At 42.3% G+C, this 14022-nt stretch overlaps 1 protein-coding gene across 1 annotated transcript in view; it reads left to right on the forward strand.

Moving 5' to 3' along the window:
- The window catches only part of LOC143136486 (N-acetylglucosamine-1-phosphotransferase subunits alpha/beta-like), a 60202-nt gene that overhangs the window by 41032 nt on the left and 5148 nt on the right, over nt 1-14022 (forward strand). Inside the window, exons 10-18 of the mRNA XM_076297209.1 lie at nt 675-845; nt 4311-4434; nt 4700-4833; nt 5371-5570; nt 5933-6152; nt 6465-6578; nt 7334-7419; nt 7884-7982; nt 8316-8483. Of these exons, the coding sequence (XP_076153324.1) occupies nt 675-845; nt 4311-4434; nt 4700-4833; nt 5371-5570; nt 5933-6152; nt 6465-6578; nt 7334-7419; nt 7884-7982; nt 8316-8483 (1316 nt within the window). The remainder of the gene's footprint in view (nt 1-674; nt 846-4310; nt 4435-4699; nt 4834-5370; nt 5571-5932; nt 6153-6464; nt 6579-7333; nt 7420-7883; nt 7983-8315; nt 8484-14022) is intronic.

A 14022-nucleotide genomic window follows, 5' to 3' on the forward strand; every position in this document is an offset into this window, starting at 1 on the left:
TGAAACGAGCGATAATGGTCCCAAATCAAAGAACGTCCCAGAATGCCACACATGCAAAGCATAACCAGCGACAAGCAACGAGTGGCAGACAGTGTGATGTCACTTATGAATAGCCCAGGTTACTTTGGACTGTCTTTAGACTTTGAATAAACAAACGACAATTCCAACTGCAAGGTCCTAAATTGAAACGAGCGATAATGGTCCCGAATTAAAGAACGTCTCAGAATGCCACACATGCAAAGCATAACCAGGCAGCGACAAGCAACGAGTGACAGACAGAGTGTGATGTCACTTATAGGCCACCAGAGACTGTTTTTGAGTCACACCGTTGCAAATTCCATATGATGCATCATTCCACAAAATGGTTTGTTTTCTCTATCATCAAGTTATTCAATAGGCTAAGCATATAGCCTTGACTCAAAACAGCTGTTAGGATTATGTCATTTTGATTTGTAAAAAATGTCACATGCAGCCATGCTTAAATTCTGCTCACTTCACATTTATTATATTATCTGTAGGCCTATTCATTATTGAATGCTTACCTGGAATTATGTTTTTCCCTATCATCCTATTTTTAAAGCAGGCCTACCTGCAGGCATGTAATTGGGCTACAGGAATAGCATGTTTGAACGGGCACTGCACTAGTTATATAAATGAGCTGTGTGTGTTCCCAGGACATCTTCCAGAACCAGAGCCACCTCCCCACCTTCAGTTCTCCTTCCATCGAGACGCACCTCCACCGAATCCCTGGCCTCTCGCAGAAGTTCATCTACCTCAATGACGACGTCATGTTCGGGAAGGACGTCTGGCCAGACGACTTCTACAGCCACTCCAAGGGACAGAAGGTGAGAGAGTGAGAGAGAGAAGAGAGAGAGAGAGAGAGAGAGAGAGAGAGAAATGGTATTCACTCAAAAAGGTGTTTCAGACTTCCAATCCTAAAAAGAAAACCCATCTTTGCATTGCGGTCAAAGGTGTTGCAATGTCAGCCCTAAGAAAGTATCCTAATGTTCATTGTTCACTGTGTGTGTGGATAATATGCACACTGAGAAAAGGACCAATATAGTAGCTCCTGGTCTTTACTGCACATAATTGCACATCAATGTACACACACACACACACACACACACACACACACACACACACAGATAGATAAATAGATAGATAGATAGATAAATACTTCAATCAACACAGAGATTAGTCCAAGAGCATTAGCTCAAAATTGAGTCAAACCCGGAACAAATTAGTAACAAGCTGAATTTTTCAGGATATGTTCAGAATACCTTTAGGAATAACATACTAAAAGTCCCCATGAATCCCCCTAGTGCTTTCTGAGATATTCAAGATGGCGTCCAAAATTGCCGCTATTTGGAGATTTCTCCATATCTCAGGCTTAAAACATAATACAAATGCAATAAAAATGTTTAAATATAAGTTTTCTCATACAAGGAATCCAAATTCACCATTGACACACTGCTAAAATTAAAGTTAACCAAGATTACAAGGTCATTAATGTGACACGAAATTCACATAGTGTACCCATTAAGCCCAGGCACCATTTAAGCCCATTTGTAACTTTGAAGTCATTTTTTAGAAAAAGAGGGGCCTGTCTAATGCTATTCATTATTTTGTCTAATCACACAATGTCTTTATTATGTGTTAGTTTTTATTTGGCACCAATCACATTTGTCAATATTGAATAAGGCTCGCTTACATCTGTGCAGTCTCAAGGAGGCTCAGATAAAGTCGCTTCAAAACTTTGGTGTTTTCGAACCCCTCAGATAGAGCCTCTTTTCAATTATTTTCAGCCACTGACTTAGTATGTAGATTCATATTATGTAAATTGGGAGATTATTGTTTATTGTTTTATGTGTATAAACAGGTAGTTCATTGTCATTTTTTACCATTTGGCTTTATGTAGAAAGATGAGTTATGCTAGTTAGCACAGTGAGCAAACCATCGTCAATAGTCAATGTAACGGGAGTATTTTGCTCTCCATAAATATCCTGTTGCGTGAAATCTGACAAGCCCGCCTGGGGTAGTGGGACACTTAGTTAAAAGTTAATTTTCGCGGAGCATAGCCCCACGTCACACCTACACCACACGCCCTTACCCATAGATTCCCGTGGGAAAATAAAGAAAATACAAAAACTCCAAAAAAAAGCACAACTCATGTGGGGAAATTCAGGGAAACAACATTAACCCTGCTACAGATACACTGCTTAAGGATTTAAAATGTTGAGTATACAAACTATATGTTTTCTGGTTCATTTTACAAAAAAAAAATAAGGATTTGGATGGGTGAAATATGTTCAAAAATGCCTTTTTCCAAGGTGGGCTAAAATGGTACAGTGACCCAAAAAACAGCTAGCGTAAGCTAACTTAAAATAATAATTCCTTGTTAATTCAGAGAGTTTGGCAAAAGAGGAATAACTATGATGGCAAGTTTTAAAGCATATTTAGGCTACAGGCATTTCTGTATACATTTGATCATGTTTATAAACCATCTTAGTGTCTATGAAAAATAAGTGAACTTAGAAGGTTCAAATCTCTCATGTCGTGAGCGACTTGCGTGACAAAAACGACAGATTTATGATTTAGCAGCTGCATTTTAACAGTGACAAAAGTGATTTTGCAACTTTGGTAGCTCTTGGTCTGAACGCATAGTAACAATCAGACAGCAATTTTCCCTCTATAACCTTTATAATGTAATAGCACATAATATTATATATAATGCTGACATAATATTATACATAATGCTACTATAATGCTGCAGCACCAATGCCAGCTTTACTAGATGATGAGGGAGAAACTGAAGAATCAACAACAATTTCTGATGATGAGGATGATGACTGAAGTGATTTATTATTATGAAATGTCTCCATTCAAGAAACTAATGATGAACTTGACTTACTTACCCTAAAAAACATATATTTTGACCTTTTAATTACATTTGTATCAGGTTTTAAGCCTGAGATACGGAAAAATCTCCAAATGGCGGCCATTTTGGACGCCATCTTGAATATCTCAGAGAGCACAAGGGGGATTCACGGGGACTTTTAGTCAGGGCCGGTTCTCCCTATACGCACACTACGCAAGTTGCGTAGGGCCCCGCAAGTTAATGAAGGCCCCCTTCCCTGTCTCTCCTGGAGTCAAGCTATAGTGACAGACAAGTATACAGTTATAGCGACAGTGCCTCATACATTAAGAAGATGAACATGAAACCGAATTACCATTCAGGGCATGAAAAACGGAAGAAACGCGTTCATAATAACGTGCAGCTCGGTTAGCAGTTTTTCAGCAGAAACATGCGAGGACCCATCTAAACTAATAGGTGATTTCACTCTTCCCATACATTTTAAAATAACTAAATTGTTTTACAATATTTCAGTCAACTTTAGTTATAGATAGCCTACAACTGAACGTATGCAAATTGGAAAGTAGCCTGTATTAACTTTGATTCGCTGTGCTGCATGGACAATATGCACATCGTAAATTAGGCCTATATGAAGTATTAAAATGATTGTTTAAAATAGTCTACGTTTGAAGAAATATTGAAATAATATATAAGAGAATCAGGGGAGCCAGTTCATAACTTATGTCTTTGGCAAGTAGCCTACAGACACACAGGTGAAGAACAGTCAGTCAGTAAGCTACTAGCACAACCAGACCCTTACAAAAAAAAAAAAACTGCATTACTTCAAGTGTCAAACTGCAGATTTCTGAGTATGAAAACCGCAGTTTTGGAGAAAATATTTGCAGCTCTTATGCAGGGAATGCAGTATTTTAGAGGCAAAAAACTGCAGGTATTTTTTGCAAGGGGATATGTACAGCAAGCATCAAAAGCAAACAGCCCAGACTATATAAACACTATATTTGGTAACTTCCATAGACATCCATAATGGGGTGGGATGATTGTATTGGGAGCACTGAGGTGTCAGATGATACTATAAAAAAAAGGTTACATTTTGGCGCTCAGAGTTCAGGTAGGAGGGCCCCTTAGCAGGATTTTGCTTAGGGCCCCATAGAGGTCTGAACCGGCACTGCTTTTAGTATGTCATTCCTAAAGGTATTCTGAACAAATCCTGAAAAATTCAGCTTGTTACTAATTTGTTCCGGGTGTAACCCTATTACTACTGGACTACATAGCAAAAAACAGTGTAAGTACCTGTATACTCTAAAAGTAGGTCAGTTCTGTTTTGTCAGTTTCTGAAGTGTTCCGCAGCTCTAGTCAGGTCAGAAGCATGCTGGCCATCCCTCAGCGGTTTGATATGAAGGTCAGTGCTGAACCATCTGTCCGGCGCCCCCTGCAGGTGTATCTGACGTGGCCAGTTCCTGAGTGTGCTGAGGGTTGCCCTGACTTCTGGATCAAAGATGGCTACTGCGAAAAAGTCTGCAACAACTCTGCATGCGACTGGGACGGCGGGGACTGTCTGGGTGAGCTCAGCTACCTCTCTTCCACTCCACAATATTATCTGTTTTATTACAAAGTCACACACACACACACACACATCAAAGTCCCACCACACACATACACATACACACACACAGAGACACACAGACACACACACACCAAACCCCCCCCCCCCCCACACACACACACACACCCACACACCAAAGTCACACACACAGACACACACACACACACACATACACACACACACACCATGCTCATCTCTCTCTCCTCCCCTCTCTCCACCAGGCACAGGCAGCAACAGGAGAGAGGCGGCGGGAGACCAGGGTCCCCCCATCGGCAGGAGGCTCCAGCACTATGTCAACTCTGACCGAGGCTTCCTGCCGTGGGAGAGGAGGAAGTACTTCCAGGACCTGCTGGAGGTGACCTTTTTTATTTTTTATTTAGTAGAACAAATGTATTTGTTTTATTGCCTTTATTTAGATAGTACAGTGAAGATTGTCAGGGAGCAAGTGGGAGAGAGAGATGGGGTGGGACTGGGAAATAACCATAAGTCAGACTTGAACCTGGGTCCCTGTGGGCATTTGGATCCAAACTTGAGCTTCCTGTCGTGGGAGAGGAGTACTTCCTGGACTTGCCGGAGGTGACCTTTTTCACAGGGTTTCCATCTCAGCCCAAAGTTGATGCAAATAAACATATTGCAGTTATACTGGATTTCCATTGTCCAGTATTGATTCAGCCAAGTCTCAGAGACACATTAGTCTGGGATTTTACACCAGAGTAGTTTTTGAAGCGTTTTTCATTTATTTGAAAACAAAATCGGACAAATCAGTATCCCATTTCAAATACATATTATATGGTTTTCTATGTGTGGTGGAATATAGGACTTCACTTTGACACTATTCATCAGTGTGTCCCCAGCAGAACAGTTCTTTTATTTTGAAATATTTCCTCTACAGGAAGGGGAACGTCTGGAGGCGGAGCTGCAGTACGCTACAGACAGCGATGCCATCGGCCGGAAGCTGCAGGACACCTTCGCTGACTCCCTGCGCTACGTCAACAAGCTCCTGAATGGCCAGTTTGGCTTTAAATCACGCAAAGTGCCCGCCCACATGCCCCACATGATTGACCGGCTCATCATGCAGGAACTCCAAGATGTGTAAGGACCAATCACAAGACTGACGTCAAAAGCACTGGTCAAGAGCACTGTCCAGCACAATTTTGTAGGTTGTCGTATAGGTCAGCATCAGCTGTAGTACTTAACTGTGGCATTGAAAACCATATACCTCTCACTCACTCACATGTACACAAACACACACACCCGTACATACTCACACACACACACACACACACATTCTCAACCTCTCTGTGCTTCTTTCTCTTTCTCTAACACTTGATTTGCTTCATTTTCTAACACTGTTTCTCTCACTTTTTGTCTCTTTCTCTTGATCTCTCTCTTTCATGCACTCACACACTATCTACACCCTTTCTGTCCATGTAATGTGCCTCTCTCCCCCTCAGCTTCCCTAAGGAGTTTGATAAGACGTCGTCTCACCGCGTGCGTCACTCCGAGGACATGCAGTTCGCCTTCTCCTACTTCTACTTCCTCATGAGCGCCCTGCAGCACCTCAACGTCTCGCAGGTGTTCGACGAGATCGACACCGACCACTCCGGCGTGCTGTCCGACCGCGAGATCCGCACACTGGCCACGCGCATCCACGAGCTGCCCCTCAGCCTGCAGGTACGCTGCTTGTTTATTTGTTTGTTTATTGTGTTTAATTACATGTTATCTAACATGTGGGTGAACAGGTGGGAAATTGTTCTTAAAGTGTATTTCCATTATTTTTTTATATTTATATTTTTACATGTTAAAATAAGCATTAAAGAAATATGTTCATTCTGCATTTAGTTTTGAGACTTCATTTCTTGTTTTTTTCTAATGTCTTTGAGTTCTTTGAGTCAGTGGTCCATTTTCCATGTAACTGTGTGTTTCTGACAGTTTTCTGACTGGTCACGTTTGAGTGTTTTTATTGTTTTATTTGTGTTGTTGTAGGACCTGACGGGTCTGGAGCAGATGCTGATTAACTGCTCTAAGACCCTCCCCACAAACCTGACAGGCCTGCACCAGATCAGCCCTACCCAGGAGGCATACTACGACCCCAGCATGGTGAGCTAGCTATACAGTCATTTCCTGTGTGTTAGCCGCATTGTGTATTCCGTGGCCTACTGTTTAGGGCTTCGGACTTGTAACCGGAGGGTTGCCGGTTCGAACCCCGACAAGTAGCAACGGCTGAAGTACCCTTGAGCAAGGCACCTAACCCCTCACTGCTCCCCAAGCGCCGCTGTAGCAGGCAGCTCACTGTACGATGAAGAACAGAAATGTATTCCCATGTATAGCCCAGCCCCATGTATTAACCTCATGGCTGAAGACATTCTGCAAATAAGTTTGGTTTTTATTTTATCACAGACACATATATTGGTAGATGTTTCATTCTGCAAAATCAATGTATGAACCTTGAGTAATAGTCAGGAAATGCCGGTAGCTGCCTGAGCAGGTATACCTGGGCACTGCACGACTGGAACACCTGTATCAGTCACAATATAACAAGCAACGTATAGCAAGCACATCTCAGTTGGGCAAACAGCGTACAGCTCTTTGTGTGCTCTAATAGCAAGTTAATAACTTATGTACCATGAGCAAAATCCTTAGCGCAAACATGCCCTTACAAAAAATAACTATAAGAATCTTATAATATTTTGGGACAAAATATTATAGAAATCTTATAGGGATACTATAGATATTATAGGAATCGTATAGTATTTACGATTTACACTTCTGATTTACACTTATTTCACACTTCCTGTTTCTAATATTTTATTGTGAACCAGTTTAATAACGCAAGCTCTGACCTTGCTTCACAGCCTCCAGTCACCAAAGGCCTGGTGGTTAACTGCAAGCCCATCACAGAGCGCATCCACAAGGCCTTCAGGGACCAGAACAAGTACAAGTAAGTCCACTCCGCTTCATCACTGGCTTTGAGCACTGTCAGGAATGGGCGATTCAACACTATCTTTTAGGTCACGTCAGCATACAGTCTTGAGAACCAAAAAAGAAAAACTTAAAAGACCCAATATAGCAGCATGTCATGGATAATACGATATAGCACACCCCAAGTGAACTTTCTTTTACCAGATTAACCCTGCATTGTTACGCCTAATTCTATGTTATGTACTATAGTTTTTTCTAAAGCTATTGTCCTGTTATAGGCTAACTTCTATTTACTATTTGCTGTTCTTTACTTTTATTTATGTAAAGCACATTGAATTGCCTCTGTGTTGGAAATACGCTATATAAATAAACTAGCCTTGCCTTGTCTTGTGCTCATACAGTAAAAGCACATGTGTAGACCCCATGTGTTAACCTGTTGTGTGTTAACCTGTTGTGTGTTAACCTGAACTCTGTCCTGTCCAGGTTCGAGATCATGGGCGAGGAGGAGATTGCCTTTAAGATGGTGCGCACTAAAGTGTCTCACGTGGTGGGGGAGCTGGACGATATCAGGAAGAACCCAAGGTAATGGGGTCCTTGTGGGATTTAGGTGTCCTTTGCAGAGCCTGCCTACCCCTTTCACACCCTGCTAGGGTAATATGTATACCCGTACTGGTCTTTTAATGACTGGATACTATTTATATACCCATTGGAGTATTTATATACTTATTACCCATTGAATAATATTTATACACCTACAGATCAATTAAGACTGGAGTTAATCTGTGATTATGTTGTCTTGTGTTGTGGTGTGTTGAGTTTAGCAGAGGTATGATATGGTGTGGTGTGCTTTAGTATAAACCTTAAATATATGTATGTATTATGTAACTATGTGTGAATTGTGTTGTGTCTGTTCAGGAAGTTCATCTGTCTGAATGACAACATTGACCACAGCCATAAGGACGCGGGGACTGTGAAGGCCGTCTTGAGGGACTTCTACGAGTCCATGTTCCCTCTGCCCTCCCAGTTTGAGCTGCCCAGGGAGCACCTCAACCGCTTCCTCCACATGCGTGAGCTACAGGAATGGTAGGACAGCAGGACCGCAAGGCAAACGCTTAAAAGAACACACCAACATTTAGAAATTAGCTTATTTGCCATCTACCCCAGAATTAGATAAGAGGGTACATACCCTTGTCTTTTCTCTGTGCAATAACCCAGTTTGATGCCATTAGCCTAGCTTAGCATAATTCAATGGAAGTGGGTTGTTCCAGTTACCCTATAGCTCCCCTTTAGCTATAGGCTAGCTATTGGCTAATTGTAATAACCCATTTCCAGGGGCGGCTTCTTGTACATGAATTAAAGGAGCTCTATGTAGAAGTCTGTAGGGTTCCAGTTGTCTTGGACGCATTGTTACATTTACAGCGGCACGTGTCCATTGACTTCCATTGTGTATGATACAGTGTCTTTGAGGAACAAAGTACTACTACAAGAGTAACAGTCTGTCTTTGGCTTGTCACGGTAACACAGAGCAAGGCTGTTTTTGACATGATGTCAAAATGGCTATTTCTTCACATTCTGTTGCTATTTTTAGATCGTTTTGGATGTTTCAAACCAAACCAAATACTACACATGGCCCCTTTAAGCCTTGTCCTAGACTGAGAGCTCTGTTTAAGCAGCACTGTCTCTCTGTGCCCACACCGGAGCTTACCTGACACCCCACTTACATTAACCAGATGATCACAGCATGTGTCCCACACATTCCACATTCCACAGTCCACATTCCACATTCCGCACACATCCCTCTAAGCATCTTTCATCCAAAGCCAGACACAAAGCCTCTCAAAGAGAGAGCCCAAAGTGCTCGGAAGTATTCAAAGGTGCTTTTTGATGTCGGGAACTCAATATTCGAAGGAAAAAGAAAATCCCAGGAACTTTTCTTTCAGAAAAAAAATAATATAAAATGTCATGATTGAAAACTTAAAAGCAAACAAGTGAGCTGAGCTGTGTGGGACACACCTCTTCCTCTCCCAGCTGTGTGTGGTGTCTGTCACACCCATGGCCTTGGTGCTGGTAGCTCCTAACCCTGTCGACTGAGCCACACAAGCATGTGCAGAAACATAAACAAGTCAGTAAGGGTCTCACATAGTTTGTCCAGCAGCTCGGATTAGCTACTGTGCACAACAGCAGTAGAACGGTAGCAATTAGTCTTATTATGTAGTGACAGCAATATCGTCAGTGGCCCCAACATTTTCTTTAGATGCCACTCCCATGGAAAGTCTATTCAGTGTGTGTGTTTGTGTGTGTATGCATGTGTGTGTGTGTGTGTGCATGTGTACGCATGTGTATGTGTATGTGTGTGTGTGAGCATGTCTATTCGTGTGTGTTTGTGTTAGAGACAGCTAGATAAAGGGAACGAGTGATTTATGGTTTGTTTGTGTCTCTCCTCTTGTCTGGTGAGGCTTATGAGTGTTCCTGCCTGTCATCACGCACAGGGCCGCGTTTGGGCATTGGGCAAAGGGGCTGCTGCCCCGGGCCCCGGCCACTAGGGGGCCCCGGAGCGGGACATTTAAAAAAGAACAAGTTTCTTATCGTCACCTGTCTTTGCCCGTATCAATGCATGCTATCACAGACAACAATGGCTTCGCATGAGACAATTAGGAAATATGCAAGCGGATCTCGAAAAAAGAGAGAGCTTCACCAGACGTTCTCAGTAAGGCGCGCCAAAACCATGGCCGTACGCACTGTGCGTATCAGCCAGGCTACTCAAGAATTTCCCCTGTGAGAATTTCCCCTATGTGCGTGTATTCACACCAAATTGGCCTAGGCTACCATAACTTCTTAACTCTGCACAGTAGCCTATTCCATTAACTGCATGCCAGTAGGCTATACAATTTTCTGTAAAGTTTGTAACGTTATCAAAATCAACTTAATGCAGAACTATGCACGCGCGCACCTTTTGTTTGAGCAGGAGAGATACACAGGCATGCTACAGAAGTTGTAGCCTAGCTTGTTGTTTTCTATCAGCACACAATGGCAGACATCCCAAGTCTCCCGGAAGTTCCTGGAGTCTCCCGCATATTGATAACGGTTCCCTGATGCCCGCAAATTAGATAAAATCTCCCGGAATCTAGAGCGAGCGAGCAAGAGCGCGCACACGAGACCGAAACTTCAAATCGTGTGTGCATCTGAGTGTAGCGTGCACACGACAGGGATGGAGAGAGAGAGAGGTAGTGCGTGTGTGGCTGTTCAAGACAGAGAGCATCCTGATAGGCCTGTTTCATGTTCAGTTCAGTATAGGATACGCCTGTTTGAGTCGTGATTCACTCGGATCTTTCACCCGTATCTTTAAATTAACCCACGAGTCGCGAGTCTCTAGTATCATTAACTCGGATCAGTTGAGTCCTACTACAATTCAATCTAAAACGATAAACAGCGCCACACACAAACCTCTTGCAACATTAGCTAGCCTACTAGCCATCATATCTGCCAAAAATGTAACCATTTCGTAAGTAGGATAACCACAACTCCACAAATCAACTCAAGCGACTTAGTGAGCAGGCAGTCTGAGATAACTGGTTAACTTCCCGCAGAGCCGGGTTAGTCGGATCAGCCAGCCGGTTAGGCTACATGAGTACGAGTCGGCTACGGCTTCCACAACAAAAGCCATTCTTCACCTCTAAAATAACATTCAATGTTCTGCATGTAGCCTAGGCATACTTTAGATTTGGTGTATAGATGTGTAGCATATTAAAATGCAATTAGGTCGCGCAGACAGTCCGAAACATTGCACGCTCTTAATGGAGCTGCTTTGTATACCCGGGTTAGTCGGATCGCTGGGCCGGGCGGTTACGTTATGAGTGCGAGTCAGCCGAATCAGCCGGCATTGTCATGAGTGGATCAGTAGACGAGCGAGTAACTCCTCGTCAAGGTGAAAAGCAAATCCACAACAAAAGCCATTCTTTCACTTCTGAAATAACATACAATGTTCTAAACGTAGGCATAGCCTACTTTTAAATGCAATTAGGTCGCGAAGACAGTACGAAACATTGCAAGCTCTGTATGGAGCTGCTCAGGCTAGCCGGGTCAGTTGGATCTGCAGGGCGGGCCGGTTACATTGTTATGAGTGCGAGTCAGCCGAATCAGCCGGCTACGTTGTCATGAGTGGATCTGTAGACGAGCGAGTAACTCCTCGTCAAGGTGAAAAGCAAATCCACAACAAAAGCCATTCTTTCACTTCTGAAATAGCATACAGTGTTCTACACGTAGGCATAGCCTACTTTTAAATGCAATTAGGTCGCGAAGACAGTCCGAAACATTGCAAGCTCTGTATGGAGCTGCTCAGGCTAGCCGGGTCAGTTGGATCTGCAGGGCGGGCCGGTTACGTTGTCATGAGTGCGAGTCAGCCGAATCAGCCGGCTACGTTGTCATGAGTGGATCTTTAGAGGAGCGAGTAACTCCTCGTCAAGGTTAAAAGAAAATCCACAACAAAAGCCATGCGTTCACTTCTGAAATAACATATATTCTGCACGCATAGCCTACTTTAAAATGCAATTAGGTCGCGAAGACAGTCTGAAACATTGCAAGCTCTGTATGGAGAGTAGGCTAGCCAGTCGGATCAGCCAAGCGGGCCGGTTACGTTGTTGTTATGAGTGCGAGTCAGCCGAATCAGCCGGCTAGTTGTCATGAGTGGATCTGTAGACGAGCAAGTAGCCTAGTTTCTACTCGTGTCAAGGTGATAATAATAATAGGCCTAATGAGAATAGTAGTAGTAGTAGTAGTAGTAGTAGTAGTAGTAGTAGTAGTAATAATAATAATAATAATAATAATAATAATTTAGTCACTGCAGGGCATTTCTATGTTCCTGTTTCTATGTCTACATTGAAAGTCAATTGCTTAGGCTAAGACAATAAATAAACAGTCTGGCTCAAACTGCTTTCTTTCCCATGAGTGGGTGGAGGTTTTGATGCTATTATATTAGGCTATTTTATATTATATTATATTATGTTTTATTATATTATATTATATATGATATTATATTAGTCTACCTAACATGATATATATATATATATATATATAGCTATGATTAATAGGCTAATAATATTAGTTGCCTAGTATTAGCTGCTTATAATACCTATTAGAATAGATTCATAGTAGCCTACTATTAGTATATAGTAGTGGTAATAAACATTGTAGCAGAGTAGCATTAGACCTAGGCAAATGTTCTATTGTTAACAAAACAACAACAAATAATTAATTATTATAATATAGGCTACCCTCCCTGTCAATAAGATCAAAGTTTCTGAACATGAGCACCAAAAAGATGAACAATGTGTGGATGCACTTTGACCAGAAGACCAAAACTCTTAGGCTAAATGCAAGTACTGCAAAAACCTGGTTTCAAATCATGGAGGATCCACATCCAACATGAGAAGGCACCTAACGAAATGAAGCACCCCACTGCACTGCTTGAACGTAGGACTGAATTTCTTTGCGATTTAGCAATACTGACTCAAGTGACTCAAGTGACTCGTTCAACCCGGATCAGTTTAGTGAGTGACTCAGAATAACCCGGATCCTTAAAAGGAATCGAGTTTAACAGGCCTAGTATAGGAACAGGAGCGTCATGGCAGAGGCAGAGTGCCCCCCAAAAAGGACCCATTTCACATCAGACTACACGAAAGTGTAGGCCTACCCTTGTGTCATAAGAGTTCAAAATAACGATAGTCTTGCATGCTGCACTGTTTGTAACAGTGACTGTAGCATTGCCCATGGCGGGTTAAGTGATTGCAAAAGACATGCTGAGGTGAGTTTAACAAGTGTCATTTCATGTGCATATTATTCCAGACTAGCCTACTAGATGGCTATTTGCCAAGGCTACATAAAGACCAAACTACCAAAATCTACATATTTTATTATCACAATTTCTAACTATAGGCCTTCCTTATTTTGGTGTGCTGAGTAGAGACAATTAATTAACAAACATAGGCTATTCATCACTATTTCACTATAAGAAGGCTAAATCTTTTTTTATATTTATTTTATTTTTTATTTGTGTGTGTGTGTGTGTGTGTGTGTGTGTGGGGGGGGGGGGGGGGGGTCCCCCCCTGAAATGGCTTTTTGCAGGTTGGGATGTCTGCAATGGTATAAGCTAATTCATTAACTCGAGACTCATCATGGATATAACAAGTTTTTTAAACAACGAAAACAGAAAGGATGGAGACAGCAAAGCGAGAGGAGTTAATACAAATGGGCAAGCCGCAAGCACAAGGTAGGCAATGCTTGTCAAAACGTTAGGCTAGCATTACCACTGTTTAAAGCCATACGTGAACGTAGCCTTCGCTAGAACAAAACTAGGTAACTTTAGCCTTTATAGGGCTATACAAAGTTGTCCAAATAAATAGGTCGTTAGGCGTTGTTGTTATAAAGATATTGCATGTGGATGTTATTAGCGTACTACAGTATGTAGGCTACTTTTTAACTGACCAATGCAGGAACCTAACCGGGACAAATATTATCAAAGCGTTGAAAGCTGTCCACTTTTTTCAAAACGAGGATCAAAATAGGGATAAGTCCACGTCTAGGCATACTATCCCTGTCCCTGACAACGTAACCGTTATCGGCTGCG

This window comes from Alosa pseudoharengus, unplaced genomic scaffold, assembly GCF_046254945.1.
Source record: "Alosa pseudoharengus isolate Yale_2024_CS ecotype anadromous, Long Island Sound unplaced genomic scaffold, YU_APseudo_1.1 YU_APseudo_1.1_scf_20, whole genome shotgun sequence".
NCBI classification, from domain to species: domain Eukaryota; kingdom Metazoa; phylum Chordata; class Actinopteri; order Clupeiformes; family Clupeidae; genus Alosa; species Alosa pseudoharengus.